General features: G+C 37.3%; 1 protein-coding gene across 7 annotated transcripts in view; it reads right to left on the bottom strand.

The window, feature by feature from the left end:
• The window catches only part of FGF12 (fibroblast growth factor 12), a 562,336-nt gene that overhangs the window by 195,395 nt on the left and 341,146 nt on the right, over positions 1 to 25,795 (bottom strand). For all 7 annotated transcript variants that reach the window (XM_060198501.1, XM_007517403.3, XM_060198500.1 and 4 more), the window contains one exon: positions 1,915 to 2,025. In XM_060198501.1, coding sequence (XP_060054484.1) covers positions 1,915 to 2,025 — 111 coding nt within the window. The remainder of the gene's footprint in view (positions 1 to 1,914; positions 2,026 to 25,795) is intronic.

Below are 25,795 nucleotides of genomic sequence, written 5' to 3'. Positions count from 1 at the left end.
TACTCTTTAATGTGCAGTATTAAGTGAACAAAGAATAATTTAGAAGGGGTTGATAAGCATTTTCATATGTGGAAGATTGTGGCCTTTGTTGCAAATCATAATTTTTTTTATTTAAATGTAATTTTATTGCAGAATACCAGAGTTCATAGATTTTGTTAGGTTTAGTTTAGTAGATTGTCAATCTGACCACAAATTCACATTCCTCAGAAAGACAATTCAGTTGGATATATATTTAATCAGCTTTACTATGTAATCAAAACTAAGCATCTAGCAAGTAATAAAATTTTTTTCAGAATAATGTTATACTATGCAAAATTTCAGAATTATACAATTTTCTCCTGGATTACCTGTATACTCTTATGCAGAAACTGAAATATATGATGGGATTTAACATTCTTGGCTCTGAGACTTATTTTCAATTTTTTATGCTTAGTTATTAAATTTGCTGGCTTTTAAATTAAATCAGTTAAAAAGCAGTTCCACCTTCTGAACCCCATAATGATCCTGGGTCCATGCTTCCAATGGAGGAGATGGGATACCGAACTCTGGTGGTGGGAATTGTGTGGAATTGTAACCCTCTTATCCTATGGTCTTGATCATTATTTAATCAATAAAAAATAATAATTCCAGGAATAGTATTAATGATATTTTCACATTTGGTACTTTAACATATCATCCAAAATTTCAGATTCTATTATTATCTTGCATAAGCTAAAAATAAAAAGTCTGGTTTTCATGTCATTTTAATATTTATTTATTTATTCTCTTTTGTTGCCCTTGTTTTATTGTTTTAGTTATTATTATTGTCATCATTGTTGGATAGGACAGAGAGAAATGGAGAGAGATGGGGAAGACAAAGGGGAGTAGAGAAAGATAGACACCTGCAGACCTGCTTCACCGCTTGTGAAGCGACTCCCCTGCAGGTCGGGAGCCGGGGGGCTCAAATCAGGATCTGTAAGCTGGTCCTTGAGCTTCCCACCTTGTGTGCTTAACCCGCTGTGCTACTGCGTGACTCCCTATGTTGTCATTTGTAAAGATTTATTATTTAAAAGGGGAGAAGGAAAGGAAGGAAGGAAGGAAGGAAGGAAGGAAGGAAGGAAGGAAGGAAGGAAGGAAGGAAGGAAGGATCAGAGCACCATTTTGGTACATACTGTACTGGAGAACAAACTTAGGACCTCATGCATGGAAGTCCTCTGCACTACCACTGAGCCATCACACTAATGGAAATGTTTCTTTTAAAATAAAAAAATTTCAAGAGAAAATGCCATGCAATACATATGTATATTCTTCAATTTTACTTATCTATTCAATTAAATTGCATTTTCAGAAATAAATTATGTTCTGAGAATTATTTTTAGCATGCTATTTGGTTCTAGACTTAAAATAGCACCTTGTTCTAGAATGAGTACCTTGCTCTAAGGAATATTTATCACCATCCTGAGTATAAACAATGCAATAGGAGAATAATCCTTTTTTTTTTCCTTCTGCTATTATCAGGGGAGTTTACTGCTCCAAACTGATTTTTTTTTTTCCAGGTAAATATAGACACATGAGGAGAGGTAAAAGACATCAGAGAACTCAAGTTTCCTCCACAACTGCGTGGTCAGACTAGAGCCCAGGTTGTTCCCGCAACAAATCAGTAGTACTATCCAGGAGGACTGTGTTGCCCGTCCAAGGGAGGATATTCTTGTTTATTGGTCAACTGATACTAATAAAAGCAATCATGTTTTCATGTAGTTCATAACCTCTTGCCCTTCCTGTCCCTTTGCAGTAGAAAGTCACAGCAAGGATAAAGATAACAATAAAAATGTATTAGTAAGTACTTAAGAAATGATTCTAGCCATGTCTAAGTCTAAGATACATTGAGCCATACATTTGGTAGTAATTTGATGGCAAGAAGCTAATGTTCCTTACTGTAGTCACTGTTTTCGTCCTTGGTCCCATCAATAGTACCATCTGGATGCATCTGCAGGAAATATCCCTGCTGGCTGAATAACCTTGTCACAATTCCTTTCAGCTGGGGTTCTGCAAAACAAAATGAAATGATTATTCAGATTTTTATTTATGAAAAATGCGCACTTGCAAATTGTTGCCAACACTCTCTAAGTAAATGCACGAATGCCAATGGCTTAATATTAAAATAAGCATTTAGAGGGGAACATTTCAGTAATATTTTTACATGTTTTCCTTCTGTAAGCAGATCCATAATACCTTGAAACCATAAACTGTATATAAATAAATAAAAGTGAGTTATGACTAGGAGAAATACAGAGGTATGCTTTAATAAGTGAATTAATTATATCTATTGTGTATCTAGTGTCTAACTTCAAGAATCCATGAAGTTTATGGCCCCATTCTAGAATCATAGTTTAGACCAAACTGTCACTAATTTCTAAGCTTCCAGCAATTATAGGCAAGCCTTGAGAGACTTTTAGTTCGACTGCATATCAACTATCCCTCAGAAACTCCTAGATTTAGAAATTCTTATCAAGTTCAGTCAAAAAGAATAGATTGGATAAGAGCTACAAGATACAATAAAAACCCTATGGCCTTGAGATTATGACTGAAATGCATATGGAAACAGCTCTCACATTCAGTACTTACACAAAAATCAAGTCATGTATATTTCTCTTAGTATTTCAAACTAAAAGTTGTTCTAAGTATTAATCAAACCTCCTAGCAACCAATTCCATCAATCTGAACTATTTATTCTACATTTGAGATTTTGCACATCAGTCATCATAAATATTTCAAGTGTTTTCATCGGGGCACTGACTGACAGTGTTTCAGTCTGCACATCATCACTGAAATCTTTGTCTAAGTTTCAGTGCTGGGCAAAAAAAAAAATACTATTCTTTTGCATGCACCTCTATTTCATAAAAGTAAGTAGAAAAAATGCTACTGTTGATGAGAAAAGCTGAGGCAAGAAGGAAGACATGACTACTGACGTCGCTATGTGCTGTCCTCTAAAGGACAATCACTAAATTCAATTGAATGTCAAGTTTATTCTTCCACCAATTTATTCAGACAATATTTATTCCAAATTTTCTTTCAGTCAAGCAGTAAAATAGGAACTTTTTTTATTTCTTTACTTATTTTTATTGCCACTAGTGTTATCACTGAGGTTCAGTGCAAACACTGTGCATATATACAGCTTCCGGCAGCCATTTTTTCCTTTGCTATTTCATTTTGATAGGACAGACAGAAACTGAGAGGTGAAGAGGCGAATGAGAGGGAAAAAGATATCTGAAGACCTGCTTCACTACTCATGAAACTTCCCCCTGCAGGTGGGGAGCAGAGCTTGAACCTGGGTCTTTGCCACTGCCTGCCCCCAATCCCCAGACTATGTTTTAAAATGAACACATTTGTTAATATTTAGATTTTGATAAAAATTCTAGTTAAAGATTCAAGCACTTAACTCTTTCTTCAGTACTAGACTTACACCATCAAAGATATACATACAGGTGATTTGATATGCATATATGACATACTAACAACACATATTCATAAAATAACGTTATTCATATATGAATATCTTCTTCAAAGTTGAAGTAAGAAATAGAAAAGATATTAAGAAAGTTGATAGTGGGGTTGAGTGTTGGCACTCCTGGTTAAGTGCACATACTACCATGCATAAGTACCTAGTATTCAAACCCCCACTCCCCTCACCTGCAGGGGGGAAAGCTTCAAGAGTGGTGAAGTAGTGCTGTAGATCTCTCTCTCTTATCTCTTTCCCTCTCAATTTTTTTCTCTGTTCTAACAATTGTAATAAAGCTACAAAATTTAAAAAAATAATAAAGTTGATAGCACAGGCCAAAGATGTGGTGAAAGGCTAGTGTAGAATTTGTAGGCATGAGTCCTCATGTTTGATCCCCAGCACCTCTCTCTTCCTATCTTGCCCAAACTCATAAATAAATAAATAAATAAATAAATAATTAAATAAATAAACTCAGTTGAGCATACACATAACCATATGCAAAGACCCATGTTTGAGCCCCACTCCCTATTCACAGGGCAGAGCTTCCCAAGCGGTGAAGTAAGTCCACAGGAGTCTTTCTATGACCCTCTACCTCCACATCCTCTTTTAATTTCTCTCTGTCCTGTCAAATAAAATAAAATAAAATATAAAGAGAAAATGGACTTTGGAAGTGATGGATTCATAGTGATGGCAATGAGACCCAGTCACAACACTGGTGACAAATAACAAGAAAAAAAGGAAAAAAGAAATGATTTTTAAAATAAAATGGAAATTGAGGAATTTGGTTTTCAGAAAGAGAACGAGAGAGCAGAAATTAGACTTCCTGGTTAATAACTGTGTATTAGTTTTGTGAGTTAATATTTTAGTTTTTTAAATTTATGGACCATAGTTTCTTTACCAGTAATATTTAGAAGTTAAACTAATTAAACTAAGTGATTCTAGAGTCCTGCTTTGGATCTCTATTGATGGACCACATTAGAATCTTCACCCTGAGTAGTAGCAGAAGTCAAGGAATGAATCTATGTTCAGTTATCACCTCCATGAGTTCATCTAATCCAACACACCAATGACATGTTGGAGAAAAAAGTAACCAGCCAACCTCATTGCAGTCCACATCCCTACCATCAACTATCAAAGTCTACAAACTTTTCCAGACTCAGTTCAAGATCCTTTCTTACAATGAAGACATGGCTATCATAAGTGAGGATGACTTCTACTGCGTTGTCAGAAAAGTTATGATGTATTTTTCTGTTTGTTTTTTTATGGAAAAATGTATCATGACTTTTATGACAACTCAGTCTGACTGAGGGAAATGAGTATTTTTGGCTCCCAAGTTCATTGCTTGATAGGTGAATTCCTGCAGGCCCCTAAGTTCAAGATGCACAGTCATAAGAAATATAGTTCCCGTTGGGCGGTAGCGCAATGGGTTAAGCGCACGTGGAGCAAAGCACAAGGTCCGGCATAAGGATCTCGGTTCCAGCCCTCAGCTCCCCACCTGCAGGGGAGTCGCTTCACAGGCAGTGAAGCAGGTCTGCAGGTGTCTGTCTTTCTCTCCCCCTGTCTGTCTTCCCCTCCTTTCTCCATTTCTCTGTCCTATCCAACAACGATGACATCAACAATAATAACTACAACAACAATAAAAACAACAAGGGCAACAAAAAGGAAATATTTTTAAAAAGGAAAGTTATCATATATACACACAATAAAAGACTATACAGCATTAAAATGATTAAATCAACTTTAAAATAAATAAATTAATTAATTAATTAAAAAGAAGTTCCCATGTAGTCCAAAGCAAGCTGTTCACCATTGAAATTCAGATTTTGTATCTACACAATGGAAAAGAAGATTTCCTATGCCAATTTCAATTATTAATTATTACAAATGGATAAGAAGATGTGAGAGTATGAAATGAAAACCCTATAAAAATGTAAATCCTGAGGCAGAAGTTAGCAAACCCAGTAGAGCACACAGGTTATTAACATAAGGAAGATCCCAGGTTTAGGGCCCCAGTCCCCACCTACGGTGGGGAAGCTTCACAAACAGTGGAGCAGTAGAACAACTGTTTCCCTTTCTCCCTCCACACTCCCTAAATTTTCTCTGTCTCTCAAAAAAAGAAAAGGAAGAAAGAAATGAAATATATATATATAGACTATTGAGAGCAGTGGATTTGTCACACAGGCCCAGAACCCAAACAATAACCATGGTGGCAAAAAACAACAACGATAACAAATACACACACACACACACACACACACACACACACACACGGCCTAATTCCAACTATGAAAATTGAAGAAACAATGTGTAAGTGAGGGAAAGTGAGCATTCTGACAGTAGACTGAAGTCTCCTGATTTCTGCTTTAAAACACTATTAACTGAGTAGGAAAAACTATGGAACAGTAAACTCTGAGTAAAGTATAAAAAAATGACAGAAAGAAGGAACAGGGCCAAATGTTTGTATCATACTTTCTTTCTAATAAGCTTGATAGGATCACTTTAAAGATGTCCTATTTTCATCGGCAACGAGAGGCATGCCAGTTGAGGCATTGCAGGCAAGTGATTGTTTGTTTTTCTCAGGCTCCTCTTTCTGTGGTTGTAATTAAACACTCTTTTTGCTGTAGAGAATCTATCCTCCTACTGGAGCACTGGGAATTCAGGTTGGTAATTCCTGCTCAAGATAATGAGCATCAAGCTTTCACCCCATCCCCCACTGCCCAAGAGCTGCAGTCTACTTGGAGTTTTAATTACGTGATGATCTCTGAAAGCAAATGTACAGACACTTCAAAGGAGCACTTAATAATGATTGAAAAATAAATGTCTTGAATTGAGAAGTATTATTGAAGAAAGCAGTATAGACTGCCTACAGGCCTGTATCCCAGCTGGCTTTTATCAAACACTACAGGTCTTTCTAGGTTTAACTCACTATCATCACGTTCATGAAAGTTTGACTCTCGTAAGTAAAGAAGTGAAAAGGTTAAAAGATGAGCCTATTTTTAGCTGATCCAGTATCCTGAGTATATTCAGCAACCATGACTTTTAAATGTAGACTAAGCTTGGGCATCAAAGAGATAAATAATGCCTGCATTGTTCTCAAGAAATCTACCATGTCCTTTATATAAATATTTATACATAATATAATATTACAGGGTAGCTGGTAAATGAGGAAGCAAAGCAGATGAATATACCCAAAAGGCAAGGGACTAATTCTTCCTCAAAACTGGGTAAAAGCAATGCATGTGCTACTTGAAGAATTATTTTTTGCAAGGCCAGGCAGTGGCTCACCTGGTTAAGTGCACACATTACAGTGTGTAAGGGTCCGGGTCCAAGCCCCTGTACCCCACCTGCAGGAGGAAAGTTTCACAAGTGGTAAAACAGGGCTGTAGGTATCTCTCTCTCTCTTTCCCTCTCTATCTCCCTCTCCCCTCTCAATTTCTGTCTGACTCTACTCAATAATAAATAATTAAAATTTTCAAGTATTTCTAAATTATTTTTTATTAAAACGTAGAGTAATGGCTATATTACTAAATGGCAGGAGACTGAAAGGGGGTGGTGGTTTTGTCAATCTTTTATTCTGTAAAGTGAAGTGGCAAATACTGAGTTTTGCTTCCAAATCTACTTCCTCTTTTTCCTGGGCTCCCAGCTAGACCATATGTCCCAGTCTCTCTAACAGTTAGGTTTGGCACATGAATGAGTGTCATATGAAATGAAAGTGGAAGTGATGTGTGCCATTTTCAGGCCAAGGCTTTTAAAAGCAAACATTCTCCTCTACATCCTTTTTGACAGCAAAAGCCCTTAGAGAAAGCAACACAATGAAAGAATGCTGGGCCCCTAAAGAATTGGTGAGAAAAGATAGCAGCCATCAGAGATACTCACCTTATACAGTTAGGAGGAAAAAACAGAAAACATCCATTGGTTGTGCACAGTGAGCTTCTTCCAAAGAATGCACTTTAAAAGGCAGGGTCGGAGGTTGAGGTTGAGATCAGCAGTCACAGATCATGCTGAGAGTATGTACTTTAGATTTGATGTCATAAGAATGACACTTTAATTCTGGGATCATCTTCTGCCAAACCTATGATCTCTACTTAATATGAAAAAGGGTTTTTTTTTTTCCAGGAAATTTCTAACTAAAGGACAGTCTACCAAAGAACAGGTCAGTATGCCTCAAAACTGCTGAGATCATCAAAAGCATTCAAATAATAATCAAGAAGACTCTAAGGAAATCTGATGACTAAATATAATATGGTATTCTGGAGTACTAGAACTGAAAATAAAATAGGAAAACTGAATAAAATAAGGACTTTAATTATTAACTTCTGATACTGATTCTTTCATCTTTATAAATACACCAAACTAGGGAGTCGGGCTGTAGCACAGCGGGTTAAGCGCAGGTGTCGCAAAGCACAAGGACCGGCATAAGGATCCCGGTTCGAACCCCGGCTCCCCACCTGCAGGGGAGTCGCTTCACAGGCGGTGAAGCAGGTCTGCAGGTGTCTATCTCTCTCTCCTCCTCTCTGTCTTCCCCTCCTCTCTCCATTTCTCTCTGTCCTATCTAACAACGACAACAACAATAATAACTACAACAATAAAACAACAAGGGCAACAAAAGGGAATAAATAAATAAAATTAATAAAAAAATAACCAAACTAGTAGTAAGATACTAATACATGAAATGGGGTATAAGGTAAATGAGAACTATTAACATGATCTTAACTTTTCTTCTTCTTTTTTTTTTAATTGCCACAAGAATTATCACTGGGGTCCAGTGCCTGCACTACAAACCCACTGCTACCAGTAGCTATTTTTCCTTACTTTTCTTTCTGTTTATTTAATAGGACAGAGAGAAATTGAGAGGGAAGTAGGAGATAGAGAAGTAGAGAGAACGAATGACACTTGTAGACCTGCTTCACTGGTTGTGAAGCTTCCCCACTGCAAGTAGAGAGAAAGGGGCTTAAATTGATGATACCACTGGCCTGGTCCCCTAAACTTTTCTCCTGTTGTGATTGTTGTTTTGAGGAGCCTGGTTTTCCAGCCTGCTCAATTTCACCTATCCTAGATTTCTTTATCATGTAGATGGAGGATAGCATGAGACACCACAACACTGGGTGTCTGCATATAGATAGCAGTTCCATGAGGTATCAGAACTTGAACCTGGGTCACACTCATGGCAAGGCAAGCAGCCTACCTAGTGAGCTATTCCCTCAGTGTCTTTATTTTTCTTTCAATGTATTATCATTGTTGTTGTTAACAAATTATTATTATTATTGTTATTATTATTATTACCACCAAAAGCGTTATTGCTGTTGTTCACTGCCTGCATGATAAGCCCACAGTTTTGCGGCCAGGCAGTAGCGAACCGGGTTAAATGTGCACACTATAGTGCACAAGGACCCAGGTTCAAGTCCCCTGGTACCCACCTACATGGAGAAAGCTTCACAAGTGGTGAAGCAGGGCTGAAAATGTCTCTCTGTCTCCCAGTCTATCTCCCCCTCACCTCTCAAATTGTCTTTGTATCTACCCAGTAATAAACAAAAATATTTTAAAAATAGATTAAAAACAAAAGCCACTGTATCTGGCAGTAATTTTTTTTTCCTTTTTCTTTTCCTTTCTCATTCTCTGTCCTGCCCCCTTTTTTTTCTTTCTTTCTTTTGTAAACAGAGAGAAATTGTGAGGGAAGGAGGAGATAGAACGGAAGAAAGAAATAGAGACACATGCAGTTGGGGACTTGGAACCTTAACCTAAATACTCATGCATGTTAAGGCATGTGCCCTACCAGGTGCCCCACAGCCTAGCCACTAAATTCATTTCTTAAAATAAAAAGTTAACTCATTTCTATGAGAGAAGGACAAAGAATGATCAGCGTGGTTCTAGTTGCGTACAAAACTGGGGATAAAAACCAGGGTGTCAAGTTCGCAAGGCATGTACTCTTCCCACAAGGCCACCTCTCTTCAAATAACCTTAAAATAAAAGGTTTTCTTTTACATATAATAGTGATAGTCACAAAGCAAGTGAGAAATTTCTCCTCGAAGAGGTTATGTGGGGAAAAAAATAAAGCATAGGAACTGATGTTTAACTTGACTTTTGTTGGGGATGACATGGCAATTTCAACAGAAGGTTTGAATTCAATGCCACTGAGAATAGTTGTCTAGCATACTCAGGGGAACTGAGAACAAGAAGTGTGAGAAGACAGAAGGAGGAGGAAGAACATCAAGTTTTGGATCAGTTGTTAAGTGTGTGGGAGTGACAAAGAGATTATAGGTAACTATGCAAAAAAAAGTGTATGAGTATATAACTTTGATACTAAAGTTAAAGCATATTTATTTAGGTTCAAGACCAGGGTTTGAGAGCATTGTTTGCATTTGAGCATAGGATTTTTATTTGAGCATAGGTCTTTCAAACTCAGATGCCCTAGTTTGACACCTGGCACCACCACATAATAAAATTGAACAGTGATTTCCTTGTTTTCTAATACAATTAAACAGATAAGTTTTTAGGGCTGGACTATTCAACATCTTAGATAAAACATAGATAAAATCCATTCATGTAAACTCTAATCTGAAAGGAAAATTAACAGTGAGCCAAAATTTGTAATGGAAGTCACATCTTGTGAATCATTATAAAGGCATTGGCCATATTGTGTATTTTGTACCAAGTATCCCCTGATGATTTTACTATGGTTTGCTTTAGTACAAAACAGCAGAAATATGTACCATTTTCTTATTTTTCAGATCAGATGATCCATAAAAGTTGTTATTGCTTTAGAAATAGTAAATGAAGAGGAAGGTCTAGTTTAAGAGTCTATCATCCTAGCCATTCTTCAGTGTTTTTTTTTTTTTTTTTTTTTTTTTTTGTTGTTGTTAACCAGAGCACTGCTCAATTCTAGTTTATGATGGTTCAGGGGACTGAACCTGGGACTTCAGAGCATTAGGACTGTAAGTTTCCTTGCATAATCATGCTATTTTCTCCCACCAATTCTTCAATTCTTCAGTTCCTTTAAGGGCACAGGCAAACTGAAATCTTTCCAGAGGCACATATCCAAACAAAGACAGTACAAAGTATTGTCCTATGAAAAAAAGGTGAATGAACAGTCAACACATAAACTGGAGAAGAGAGGGCTCAAGGGATGTGAGAACAGTGTCATTTTCTTGAAATAAGACAGGTGAGAATAAGCCAATTTATTCTGAGTGGCACCATAAGGACAGAACTAGGGCTAGTGGTCCGGGAGGTGGCGCAGTGGATAAGGCATTGGACTCTCAAGGATGAGGTCCTGAGTTCATTCCTGGCAGCACATGTACCAGAGTGATATCTGGTTCTTTCTCTCTCTCCTATAATTTCTCATGAATCACTAAATAAAATTTTTTAAAAAAGAACTAGGGCTAATGGGTAGAGGTACAGCATGGCAAGTATAAAATTAACTTTTTGTAAATGGTATTCAAAGAGAGAATAGGCTGTCTTAGGAAAGAATGGTCTATCACTGAAAAGAGACAGAGAAATGGGGGAAAAAAAAATACAGGACAGCCAGGTAGGCAGTGGATGTTTCCCAGAACTAAGGTGTTCTGTTTGACTATGCAAGGTCCTCTCCAGCACTGGTGTCCTGGAAAAATTTGGATAAGCTAGATGGCCTGCTAAATGCAAGTTCACTTTTCTGGTTTTTAGCATGTACTAAGAACAGAGACTTTAAAAGACTGGTTAGCAGGCATCCTGAAAATGAAATGTTCTTTGTAATTGTTCGATGTGGCTTGCCAGTAATTTGATGGGTGATTTTTAATCTGTCTCTGTGAGTTTGCAAAAGGGTCTCAGTATTAAGATTTAATGTTGCCTACTTAAAGGAACTAGGATTGAAGAGACTGTTAAATGTGATTCTTGTTAAGGGTTCCTGAGGGAATATGCTGCTACAGATTTTAAAAATTAGATTATTAGGGTTGATATTGTTCATAAATAGATACATTTCTGACCAGTCAATTGGAGGATGTAAACTAGGCCCCATTTACATACCACAAATCAAAGTCTCAGACAAACCATAAACAGGATAGAGTAAAACATTTCAAAGAGGCTGGTATTCATCATGGCTTCTGGATAACTTGCAGAGATTACAACTATGCTAAGCTTCAGAAATTCATTAAAAACATATGTGTAATAAAAGAGATGCAAACCTGAGGGCCCTGATTAACTTAGCTGACTGCATTGGACACACAGGCAGGGAAACCTTGCGGAAGTGAAAACACAAGGTAAAGAGAATGGCATCCTATCTGAGTCCCTGGTCTCCCCTTTGGATCAGATGAAGGTGAGAGATGCCATCAGGCTGGACCTAGCTGAAGCTCATGGTAATCCCTGTGAAGTATTACCAACTGCAAGAGACCTCTTTATATGTAAGTCTTTTCCCAACCAACAATAAGGATACATTTTATTTTAATACAAAAATAGTGTTGACTGAGCATCAGACTGTGGCAGTTATCTTGGAGGCACCTGGTTATGGTCAATAATCTATGTTACCAAGTTGACTTTCAGAAAAAAAAATTTTTTTATGAAAGGAAAGAAAGGCAATTCCCCCCTCAACTTAATTTCTAATTTCTTCCCTATGAAAATACTGGATGTCAATAGTCCCGATATGGCTAGTTTAAAACCACAGGTAAACAACACTGCAGAATTGGAGCTGGAAATAAACCAGCTAATTGGCTTCAATGCATCACTGCACATGAGGTAGGATAAATCATGATGCTTACTTTCCAGTAAGAAAGGCAGTAAATAAACAGGTAAGCAATATATAAAAGAGCTTAGTATAAATGCTATCTTATGGTGGAAACTAACACCTTTTTATTTTTATTTCTTTTTTATTGTTGTAGTTATTGTTTTTGTTGTTGATATTGTCGTATAGGACAGAGAGAAGTGGAGAGAGAAAGGGAAGACAGAGAGGAAGAGAGAAAGACAGACACCAGCAGACCTGCTTCACCGCCTGTGAAGTGACTCCCCTGCAGGTGGGGAGCCAGGGGCTCAAACCAGATTCCTTACTCTGGGCCCTGCATTTTGCACCACATGCGCTTAACACACTGTGCTACTGCCTGACTCCTGAAACTAACACCTTTTTAAAAGCTGAAAGGCAAAGGGATGTAAACACTACTGTGGACACGGTGGTCAGAAGATGATCTCACAGAAACCTGAATGAAGAGAAGGAACAAGCCAGTGGGGAGTGCTGCAGCAAGAGCCTTAGGGCACAGGGAACCCCAAATGCAAAGTAATTCAAATCCTTAACTGGTACTAGGAATCCTGAGATTAAACGCTCTCAGAAGATGTTTCCTCTGCACTGAGAATTGGCAAAATATAGTCCTCCCTCTGCCAGTTTTGTAAATAAAGTTTTATTGGAAAGTGGCCAAGAGCATGCCTTCGTACACGGTCCATGGCTACTTTTGTGCTATGACAACAGAAATAAGTAGTTACAACAAAGTCTCTGGAGACTGCACAATTTAACACTTTTCCTAAAAGACCCTTTAAAGGGCCTTTTTGTTTTTTTTTTTTTGGCCAAGCCATGCTCTCCAGTTCCTTCTGTTGGAAAATGCGTAATTTCTGCCTCCTTCAATGCTCAGAACTTCTCTTTAGTTTTCAAGATTGCTATTTTCCTCTGGAGCCTTCTTGAGACAATATTAACATCTCTCCCTCCCTCTCTCTCCCTCTCCCTTTCTCTCTCTTTCCGTAATTCCCTTATGTACAGGCTATGGGAGGAATTCCCTTACGTACCGGCTATGGGAGGAATCCCTACATTCTTATAGCTGTTTGCTTACAAGTCTGACTCTACTCCTAAACTATGAACTCCTCAAGGGCAGGGACCTTGAATTATTTATCACTCTGTCCCAGCAACTAATACAGTGCCCGGTACAGGGTCAATGTGGAGCATGCATATGTTAAAAGAAGAATAGTTATATCAGGTACTTCTTTGATTGTCACCTGTGACTTTCTGAAAAGCTTCTCATGATGAGAATATTGTTTACAACAGCTTTACAATATAGAGCTTCCAGGCTCCAATGCACTTCTTTCCATTTTCAGGCTCAAGCCTTCCCACCTCAGCTGAGCTTAATCTGACATGCTCAGCAGCATCTGCCATAACTGCGCTGTCTCCAAATTCCCAAGTTGCCTTGCACTTCAAGTGGAGTCTATTGACCTTGATCCTGGCAAGCCTTAACCTTCATCCTTCCTCAAAGCTAAATGGAAAGACAGAGCATAATTTTCCAGAGTCTCCATCTCACTGAAGCAGTCTGAGGAAAATTGAGTTAGGATGTAAAATCTTGCCTGGGGTGGAATTTTTGTACTGAATCAATTTTACTCCTGTTGCCATTAGCTGCTTCACTCCCAGATTCTTCTCTGTAACATGCTCATGAAAGTTTAAAATAACTCAGCTACCATTTATTGACTTCTGACATACACTAGGTGCTGGATATAAAGATGAGGAAGAATCACTTCCTGACTTGAAAGCACCCACTGTCTTGTCAGGAGACACATATATAACTAATCACTAGAGCACGGAGCATGAAAAGAGTTGCATAGAAGAACAAACAACATACCAAAAAGTCACAAGAACAGTGATGCTAATTTTACTTGAAATGATGGGTTTTGGAATAAGAGGCAGCTGAAAAAGACTTCAACATTTTGGATACAGCCTTGAAGAGGAAGGTGGATTTTGCTTTGAGCAGCATCAGCAGGAGCAATGGTCCAGAGGGACACACTTGCTGAGCACAAGCACAGGTGTGTGGTTGTGGGGCAAGAAAATAAGAAGATAAAATAGTAGTTGGGGGGTGATAGCAGAAGAGAAACTTATGTCCAGGACAACTTAGGCTCCTTAAAAACAAAGTCAGTCATTTTTAGTTTTTCCATTAAACCCATTATCTCTAAACTCTGTTGATTATATATCTCTCTGTCTGAAAAATCTAAATCAATAGTGTCCACATATATGTTTTTGTAAATTATAATCACGTGTGTATAAGTATAGTCACATGTATGATTTAAGTCAAGGGTGAAATGTCCAGATGAGACAAATACTAAATATAAATAGATATTAAAATAGTTTCTTCCCACATGCTAAAGAGTTTGCTATACCCAGTTCAGACAGGAGAAATAGGGGTCAGCTGGTGGCACACCTGGTGAGTACACGTTACAATGTGTAAGGACCCAGGTTCAAGCCCTGGTCCCCACCTGTAGGGGGAAAGTTTCACAAGTGGTGAAGCAGGGCTTCAGGTACCTCTCTGTCTCTCTCCCTATCACCCCCTTCCCTCTTGATTTTTGGCTGTCTCTATCCAATAAATAAAGGTAGTAATAAAAAAATTAAAGTGAAGTCTATAAAAAATAAGAAATAGGAAGCACAATTGCCATAGGCAATAGTAAAATAGTGAAGGATTTTATGCCTAGGGATACAAAGGCAGTAATTTAAAAAAAATCCAATAGGAAGATCACAAAGGGTAAATTAGATGGGGTTATACTATGGTCATGGAAGCTACTTAGGGTGCAGTCATATATAATTAGGGTCTTACATAGACAATGGCAATGAGAATAGAAAAATAACATCAACTTGAGGACTGGCTGTGTTTGGAAGAATTAGATAGATAACTATATGTCTGGGTTCTTCTCAGTTCTAGAACAATTCCTAATCTGTTCAGTCCTAAAACCCCAGTCTACCAGTAGACATCTAAGGAAATCCTGTTTAAGTGTAGAATGCCATGGAAAGAGTAGCTGAAAAAAGATCAACACAAACATCCTTCAGAAACCAAATTATTTCTTTACCCTTTGGAGGATTTTCATTCATAAAAGCAAGTTTAATGCTGGTCAACCTCATCAAGTCACAATTCCTTGGCCCTCTCAGAGAAGCAGAACTGCAATGAACACTGCATTCCAGGCAACTGAAGAATGAGCTCAGGGAAATAGCTCTGACAACAAGCTATTTCACACAGAAAGTTAATCCTAGACTGTTAAGATTTTAGAACCAGAAAAGTCACTCAGGATGATCTATGCCCAGGCTCATTGTGTAGATGAAGAAGCAATCAACAAGAAAAAGGAAAATCCTAGAGAAGCTCATCTTCCATTTCTCATAGGCAGTATTCTGGAATATTCTATAGTTATTCTGTGCTATGATCCTTAATAATTTTTTTTTTAAAAAAGACATTTTTCATACCCCCTAAAGCTTTTTTTGGCATTGTTGCAGATTAGTTACTTGGTATCTGTAAAGGTATTTTACATATACATATATGAGAGAGAGAGAGAGAGATAATTATTTCCCATAAAGCTGAGTGGCTAAGACTTGTATCTGAAGGTTATTATAAGGTATTAGTAATATACATTATATTGTGATATGCCCAGGAAGTAGTGTTGACTATATGGTAGACTTAACTTTCATACAGAATTTTACATATATATGACAGTCATCATCAGAGAGAAAGACCAGAAAAAGGAGCAAAGCAACGGGCAACTTTTTTAGAGTTTCATTAGCACCCAACAACTGCTAAGTACTTACTGGGTGTTTCATGCTGGTTATACATGATTTTTAAAATTTTTTTTCTATTTTTTTATTTTTCATTTTGTTGCCCTTGTTGTGGTTATTATTGTTATTGATGTTGCTGTTGGATAGGACAAAGAGAAATGGAGAGAAGGGGAAGACAGAGAAAGGGAGAGAAAGACAGAGACCTGTCAGACTTGCTTCACCACCTGTGAAGTGACTCCCCTGCAGGTGGGGAGCCAGGGGCTCGAACCTGGATCCTCAAACTGGTCCTTGCGCTTCGCACCACGTGCGCTTAACCCACTGCGCCACCACCCGACTCCCATACATGAATTTTAATGGGAATGATCTGTGGCAGCCACTATCATTGGGCTCTTCACAATACAGCTTAAGAAACTGAGGCCTACACAGGTTTAGTCACTTGCTCTACATCACAGAGCTAAATAAATACCAGAACTGGGTGTATGTATACTTCTCATCATTATCTAATCATTAGTTATCTTTTGAAGATATCTAAAAAGCTTGTACTTCAATCTTCTTCATTAAGTGTGATAAGCTCACAGAAACAATAGAAACTAAAGAAGCAAGTAACCAGGAATAAACAGTAAACATTAAACTGGAGTTGCAGATATGGATTTTGTCCTCCTGATACACGGTATCAGAGATGGTGTGGTGGTGGTTGTATATATACATCTTATCATACTATAAGGCTGGTGTAAAGAAAATATCCTAACTTGGCAAATAAATCTTCTTGATCTGAAGACGTCTTTTTCACAGACACTTTTTTTTTTGGCACCAGAAATAGATGACGAGGACACATTATTTGTGTCCTGCCTGATAACAGATTTTCTACACACAATTTGGTTCTGTTCTAAAACTGACCTGTATCTCAGAGGGGATCTGTTCACTCAGGTTGGCAAGCCTAGGAAATCCCTTCATCTTTCACAAATCTAAATTACTTACAGTTGAAATACTATTGTTCCAAAAAAGTAACCCTTTCTATCATATTTTAATAGCATGGACCAAGAAAAATTTGCAGAGTCAACCTCAGTGAATTGAAGGACTAATGATACTTTCTGTGAAAGTGCAGTATATAGTACGAATCAACCTCAATTCAGGGGAAAATTCAAACCAGGCAGCGTGGTACAGTGGGAAACACTGGTCAATGGGATCAAGACACTAGGGGATCTGATCCTGATTGTTTGTTTTTCCCCATCCCCAATAGGACTGTATTTGTCCAAATTATCAACAGTTTCTGGAAAGATTCTTTCAACAGCTGTCACTCAATACTAACATTCTTCCTTCAACACTAGCACTCTTACCCTTTTTCACTTCCAAACATCACTGCAGTAGAGGTTATCATCTTACACTATAAATTGGACTAGGTCAGTCTCCTGCTGAAATCCTTTAATAGCATCCCATTTCATTTATAATAAAATGTCAAGCCCATAGCATGGCCTAGAGAACTTTGCACCATCTAGCTCCTACCATTCTATCATCATCTCAATTTTACCCTCTCCCTGACTCAACTAGATTCTTAGCACATACACCTTTTTTTTTTTCTCTTCAGAACTAAGATCTTTGCATATAGATTCATCTCTGCTTAAATTCTTCCTAAAATAAACTCAATGCTAAGCGTAATGTCTCTTCACAGAAGTCTTGCTTTGGCCTCCAAATCTACCTTCATACCCATGTTCAATGTCAGCACTCTCTGTACCCCCCTTCATAACATTTATGCTAATTTTTAATTAGATACCTATTTTACTTTATTTGTTTAAAATGTATTTTTCTTCTATACCACAGTATCTATAAGTATGAAACCGTGGTGATTTTATCTACTGGAATATACCCAGTACACAGCATAGTGTCTAGTCATACAACACACATGTATGTTCAATGAACCTGTTTCCTATCACTGAGCTCCTGGCTTCATATATAAAATGATAGTACTAGAACATTTCAATGACCACAAATTTAGGATTACAGAATCCTAATGGACTCATATTAAGTAGAAATAAATGCTTAAGAGTTATTTCCAATGGGTTAGCATTGAAAACGGAGAAAAGTAAACTAGAAGATTAGAACTCTCAATACTTACATGCCTCTCTTTTTACTTTCATAATTGGAAAAACAACTAAAAATTAATGTGTACATTAAATTTTATCCATGAATTGAAATTGAAAAATAAGTGGACTGTTTGACTTGATGTTTAAAAGTCTTACACTTTGTTCTAGAAAATTCTTTAATTTTAGAATATGTTTTACATCTAAATGGCAAGATAGAGAGTAAATTAAAAGCTCTTTGTAAGTATATAGGAACACAAAATCTACTCTGCATGTGAACTATGCTTATTGTTGTAAAGGGGGCATAAAAGTAAACTTTTCATAAGATCTTCTCCAAAACCTTCTTTAGATGCTATGTAAGAATCTTGAGCAGTGATTTAAGTCTTGTTAAAGATTGTCTTGATTATAATCTGCAGACTTACTTTAATTATGTATATTTATTAACACATTTATTTGATTTCTCCTTTAACATGAACTATTTCAAACATGCAAAAATCGCAGGAACAACAAGAGCCCTTGCTAAGTCCTTGCCATGAGCAAGGGGTTACTTATTACTTTTTATGTATTTTTTTAATTTCCATCAGGGTTATCAATGGAGCTTGCATGGAGAATCCATTGCTCCTGGAAGAGTTTTTTTTTTTTTTCTGTTTGTTTGTTTTAATGTTGTTATTGCTATTATTGTTGTTTTCCCCCAGAGCACTGCTCAGCTCTGGCTTATGATGGTAGAGATTTTTGGAGTGTGTGTAAGTATGTGTGTGTGTGTGTATGTGTGTGTGTGTGTGTGTGTCTTCTATAACCAAACTACCTTTTAATTTCAGTTCTCTTTAATTATTAAATACTTAAAAATATTCTAATTTTAAAATTCACCTCACATTCAGTTTGTTGCATTACACCCATGAATAGTGTCTATTGCTGGGCTGTGAGATTCTCTTCATAGGGAGTGGTTCTGTACTAATTTGACCAGTGAAATCAACCAAAATGATTTGTTGGTCTCTCATAACACTTGCTGGATTTCTCCAACTGCAGAGATCTTATGTCAACTGTTCACACTGGAATCCCTGCTTAACAAGGAAATGTTAATATTTTACAATTTGATACAGGATCTTGAGCAAACGTGGTTCAGGTTTATACTCCTAACTACACAGAAGCAACATTTGCCAGGTATGACCCTAGATGGACATCAAGATTCTTTCAGTCATACTTGAGACAGGAGCTTATTCTAGTTCACTACTTCACAGATGACACAGTATCTCTAATAAAGGTCCCTGCCAGAGATCTCACTTCCATATGAGGGTTAAACCCACTGTCCAATTACCTGGACCTCTTCCTGGTTCTGATAATCCCCTGTGAAGCACATGGAATTTGTTGCTGCTTCTCTCTATGAATAGAAATTCTCTGGTGGTGGGAACTGTGTGGAGTTGTACCCCTCTTATCCTATGGTTTGCTCAGTATTTCCTTTTGATAGATAAAATAAAATAAAATAAAATAATAAAATAAATTCTCTTTTCAGATCTGGCATCTAAGGAGCTCCTCTCTTTGATTTTGAACTCAACAATGCACTCTAATGTTTTCTATGACTATATACTTTCCAAAAGATGCATGTATTTTAAGTGAGAGACAGGATCAACTCAGATTATAATAAATTCAAATTGATAAAAACAGAGAGAAATTGAGTTTGTGGGGGGTGGGGAAAGAAATACCTGTAGCACTTGTGAATCTTCCCAACCAGGGACTATTCTACTGCATGGCATTTATTCAAATAATCTTTACAACAGTTCTATAAAATTAGTTTGTTTTTGAATTTTATAGATCAGGTACAGAAGGCTTTTGTCATTTCCATAGCAACACTATATGCCCCATGCCTTTAAAAAACTATACATTATGGGGGTAACATTAAAATCCTCTGGTATTCAAAACTAATGTGATATTCAGAGCTGTGCCATCAAATAGAACAACACAAAATATAATGGAGTAAAATCTTGAAGGACTGATTTACAAGCATACCTGTTTGATCCCTTCTCAGTATCAAACAGCTATTCAATTAGTACTTGAGATCCTGCCAGGACTAGGCATTATGTAAGGATGTTTATAGCATAGTAAGAAAGTCCTAATTTATATGTTTCAAAACCTTAAATCTTAAAAAGCAAATATATATATATATATATATATATATATATATATATATACTTAGTTGCTTTAAAGAGAGTAACATGTAAATAAAGGTACTCCATGAAGGATAACAAATCACCAATTGAGAAAATGAGTCTTATTCTTGCCCTTTTTATTATTCTAATGAACTAATGACACCTAAAAACAGAAAAAAAATGGTATTGCACATCCATCAAAAATATACCTTATTCACCTACTTAAAAGTAAATAATTTTTTCTTTAAAATGCTGTCATAATTATAATTATTTTTGTACTTTGCAACTAAGAAAGTAAATTCCAAGGAGTTGGGAGGTAGCACAGCAGGTTAAGTGCAGGTGGTGCAAAGCATGAGGACTGGTGTAAGGATCCCGGTTTGAGCCCCAGGCTCCCCACCTATGGAGGTCCAAGGACAGAACTTTCTTAATGCCTGCTTGCCGTTCCTGCTTCTGATTTGCCTGTCACGTGTTGGCGGTTCCAGCTAGCTATCTACAGAAAAGCGGAATTCCGATGGCTGACATTCCCCATGGAGACAGACATTCACCCCCTGGCAATTCTTCAGTGGACATCTGCCTTGGACTTGCATTTCTATCAGACTCACTGGTACAACTCTTGGACACTTTGCACAAAACTAGCAGCTTCCCTGTATGCTGCTGGGTTTCTCAAAGACTGACTGCAGCCAGCTGCCTTGAGACTCTAGGCCTCACCCTCTCCCCATGCTAGAAAATGCCAGTGGAGGCAACTAACGCCCCCCAGAGGCAAAAGAAGCCCCCAGAGGCAGGAAATTTTTTTTTTTAGCTGATAAAATTTTGCCCACAGAGGCAAAAACGCCCCCCTCAGGCCTTCCCTTGGCAGCACACTGGTTCTTGTTACTCACTTAGATGTTTCTCCATGTTTGTGCCAGTTTCTTTTTTTGAAAATGCCTGTATGATATAGGTTTCTGTTCACCCCACATCCCTGATACTGTGGTCATTTAGTTAAAAAAAAAGGGGGGGGGAATATGTTGGTATTCTTCGTATTGGTTTGGTCCCCTTCCCCCCACCTCTAGGAGATTGTGGTTTAGCCCTGCTAGTTTCGCAGGGCCCACTTGTCCCGCCCAAAAGAACCCCTACAGAGGTCCAGAGTCCCCCTGCAGCTGCCGCTGAAGGAGAATGATGGGGAAGCACATGGTGTGGTGATTTGCACGCTCGTGAATAAAGATTAAACTGCAGCTTCTCAGCCCAGCCATGTGTCCCCAAGTCTCTGTCTCTGTTCACAGCCACGAAGCTAGCCCGGCTTGCTGGCACCCCGAACTTTAACAACAGAGGGGGGTCACTTCTCAAGCGGTGAAGCAGGTCTGCAGGGATCTATCTTTCTCTCTCCCTCTCTACCCTTCCCTCCTCTCTCCCTTTCTCTCTGTCCTATCCAACAATGACAACATCAATAACAACAACAATAATAACTACAATAATAAAACAAGGGCAACAAAAGGGAATAAATAAATATTTTTAAAAGAAAGTAAATTCCAGATTATTGAAACCATGATTTTAGTAAACTTGAATACTTTCAAAACTAATAGACTTGGTATTTGTTTTTCACATTTCAGAAAATTAGCACCCTAAGAATATTCTCTGACTACATGGTTACTTCCTGATGTAAGAAAACATTTGTTTTCATCTATCCCAGTTCATTTTAACCTTCTTCCTCCCCATCTCTACATAAATAAAGACACAGATCTAAATTCAGTGACCAGAAAGGTAGCTCAATGGACAGAAAACAGGACTTGCAAGTCTAATTTCCCAAATTCAATCCCAACTACCATAGGCGCTGAGAAAGTATTTGCTCTGTCTCTCTACATTTTTTGTTTTATTTATTCATTTATGTATTTATTTTAAAATAACTTATTTATTTTAAAATAATTTATTTTTATGAGAAAGAGAATAACAGACCAGAGCACTACTTAGCTCTATCTCTTATGGTGGTACAGGGTACTAAACCTGGGACATCAAGGACTCAGGCATGAATGTTTTTACATAGCTCTCATTAGTTTAGTGAAGTAAGTAAAGAGTTGAAGGACACCTACTGGATGATTTTACTCATATGTAGAATGTAGAGAAGTAAACACTTGAACTTGAAAAAAAGGTCAATGCATGTTGAAGACTGTGGAAGAACTATAGTGGCTATTGTTGGGGGTGGGGTAGAGGCACAGATCATTGGTGGTGAGCACAGTATGGAATTATATCCCTATTTTCTTATAATTTTATAAATAACTATTAAATCACTATGTCAAAAACAATCATAATAGAGATGCTTTCAACAATTATTTTATCATATTTCTGTTACTGAATAACATAAAATACCCAGATCTAAATAGATTTGAATGCCACATTGCTAAAAGATAATAGATATCTTCATAACTCAGTGCTTGGGGGGAGAGGGGAGTAACAAGAAATTAATGACAATGTTTAAACAAAAGACTTTGCCAAAAATATGTAAGAACACTAAATCACTTCCAACTTTGAGCAATAATAATTAATATCTGCTAATAATTGAGTGGGTGATGTGTAGTTTCAGTTCCAGGTGCCAAGGATTTTGTTTCTTGTCTCGTCATTAAGAATTACAATTGACTGTGCTGTGGATAAACCTTTAGGCAAATCATATTTCATGTTTGCTTAATGGCCTGGAAATCTTCCTGGGATTCAGAGTGCTGGAACTTAATATTGGTTGCAAGTTAATTTATGGTTGGCTTTAGTCTCCATTCTCACACTAGGAAAACTCTTGAGCTATTTCAAATCCCAAAACTTTTATCAACTTTAATTTGCCTCAGTGAGAACATACCAATTCACATTCTAGAATCTCACAGTAGAAATAGGGATGGTGGGTATCAAAGTAGAAGACACCACAAGAAAAAAAGCACTTATGAGAAGGTAATGATGACATTTTACAAGTAGTGTTCCTATCAGGAGATCCTATTTATCATAGTGGTATAGTCAAAATGATCCCCAGAGAAATATCCTCATAACTATATAGTAAGTAGCACAATAAAGTCTCTAGCCTTAGACATAGTACTTCAATGTTGAATGCAGTTGACTCACTTCACCAGAATGGCTTCCATACAATCATAGTGAGCTCAATGTCCATAATGCTAATCATTAGAATAATAAGATGAAAATAGTCAAAGGGTACATGTATCCTGAAAAGTATATGTCAAAAAAAAAAAAAAAAAAAAAGATCCAGATTAAACTTATAGCCTAAGTAATGGAGGTTGGGTGGTAGTGCACATACACAACAGATCCGGTTTCAAGCCCCAGAGTCACAGCTAGGGGTAGGTAAGTTTCATGAGTAATTGCTGCACGTGTCTCTTCCACTCTCTGTCTCTCTTCTTCCTCTCTACTGCTCACAATCAAAAGGGAAAAATGGTCACCTGGAATATTGCAGATATGTAAACACCAAGCCCCACTGACAGTCCTAATGGCTAAAACAAGTCATCAGTGTAAAAAATAGTTCCATAGCAAAAAAGACTTTGGTGAGTTTAAATAATTTAAAGTATAGATGGAATTTAAAGATCAACAATGATAGAGAATTTCCATCCTCTGAAGGGAGGCTGGAAAATATACTCTATGCTACACCTGAGGAAGAAGGCTCCTGATATTGGGGCAGCTTGGAACGTTCTTACTTATGACCACAGAATGTGAGCTCAGATCTACTGGGATGCAGAGGTCACATACGCTTCTAAGCTGAATATGGGCCCAGATCACATCAAATCGATGGAGTTCACAGTCAACAATATTTATACACTTTTCAGCCACCAGGTTCCAGATGCTAGCATAATGCCAACCAGACTTTCCTGGACAGAGAACCCCACCAATGTGTCCTGGAGCTCCAATTCCTCAGAACCCTGCCCCACTAAGGAAAGAGAGAGGCAAGCTGGGAGTATGGACCAACCTGTCAATGCCCATGTTCAGCGGGGAAGCAATTACAGAAGCCAGACCTTCCACCTTCTGCATCCCACAATGACCTTCGGTCCATACTCCCAGAGGGTTAAAGAATAAGAAAGCTATCAGAGGAAGAGATGGGTTATGGAATTCTTGTGGTGGGAATTGTGTGGAGTTGTACTCCTCTTATCCTATGGTTTTGTTAATGTTTCCTTTTAATAAATAAATTTTAAAAAAGAATTTTAAGTACCTGTGTGTCTAGAAATCATTGTACAAAGCTACCCTTTTATTTTTGTGTACCTCTTATCAAAGAATGATGGTCTTTGTTTTCTTACCAACTATTAGCATGATAATCAATCCAAATCAATTAAAATTATATATAATAGTATATATAATCATAAATTTTCACATTATAAAAATCATTCTGTAGGAAAATGCATTTATTTTAAACATGTAACTTTTGCTTAGAAGAATTATAAAGGAGCTGAAACAGTTTTAATCATAAGAACAATATAATCTAACCCAAATTTCAAATGCTCAGTATCAGCTGCAAGAAAGATAACAGATATAAGGATGGAATGAAGACACATTAGAAAGTAACGACAATAGAATGATGAAAAGATCATAGACGTGGATTAAAGATTATTCTTAGGACAGAATATAATTTAAAATATGGAATTCTCTTGACTTAGTTGTTAGTCTTATGTGGGCAAAGAATGAAGTATATCAGGATAAAACTAGAAAGTGGAAGCATGAAGCCATGACAGATAGAATTTTCTTAAAACCAAATATAGTGCATTCTTAACTGATATATTCACCCCCCAAAAAAAAAAAACAAAAACCTACCCATGACATCATAGCTTGAAAGAAAAAAAAACTAAGATCTATAATTCTCTGAGCTAATGAGTATCTCTCTCTTTTTGTGAGCTATATTGACTACTGAGTTCGGAAGGTGGGTCTCTGTGAGACACTAGGGAGGAATGGGGAGTTGAGTACTTGCTAACTTGTATTCATTGTTCTTGTGAATACACTTTGTAAATTCATATGCAAGTGTAGTAAGAAGAAGCTAAGGGGTGAAAAAGTAATCTTAAAACAAGTCTGTGATCTTTCCTACCCGTCTTAAAAACCAGAAAGTATTTGTGGTCAGGACAAGTTCAACAAGTCCAGGGGGATTCCAAGGTTTGTGGTATAAATAAGGTGGATATCATCCCTGTTACTTAGAAATAAGAACATTACAAGAGGAACAAATTTGAGACAGTAAATTCACAAATTAAGTTTGGTTTATTTTCAGTTTGAGGCACCAAATGCAAGTTGGATATATAGGTTTAAAATTCAGGAAAGTCTTTACTGAGAATTTAAATGTGCCAGTAGTTGATTTTTGGGAAGCAAAGAGATGAGAATACATTATGAGTGTTTAGGGTCCAAGACTGAGCCTTTAACATCTCCAAAGATAGAATCAAAGAGCACAAACTAATTAAGGAGACTAAAGAGAAATGAAAAAGAATGGAAGTGATATTTCCAAGGGAGGGAGGGATTGCCTATAGTGTTGAGCACACTCAAGAGGTCATATCAATTAAAACCAGAAAATATTCAATAAATTTAATAAACAGGAGGTCATCATGTCAAGAACAGTCTTGTCAATATTGTGTACAGAAACCAGATTAGGCGAAAAAAAAGTTGCAAATTACAAGTGAAGAAAAATTGACAGTAAGTACAGAGG

The sequence above is a fragment of the Erinaceus europaeus genome, chromosome 9 (assembly GCF_950295315.1).
Source record: "Erinaceus europaeus chromosome 9, mEriEur2.1, whole genome shotgun sequence".
Lineage (NCBI taxonomy): Eukaryota > Metazoa > Chordata > Mammalia > Eulipotyphla > Erinaceidae > Erinaceus > Erinaceus europaeus.
This window is presented reverse-complemented; position numbering and strand designations above follow the sequence as displayed.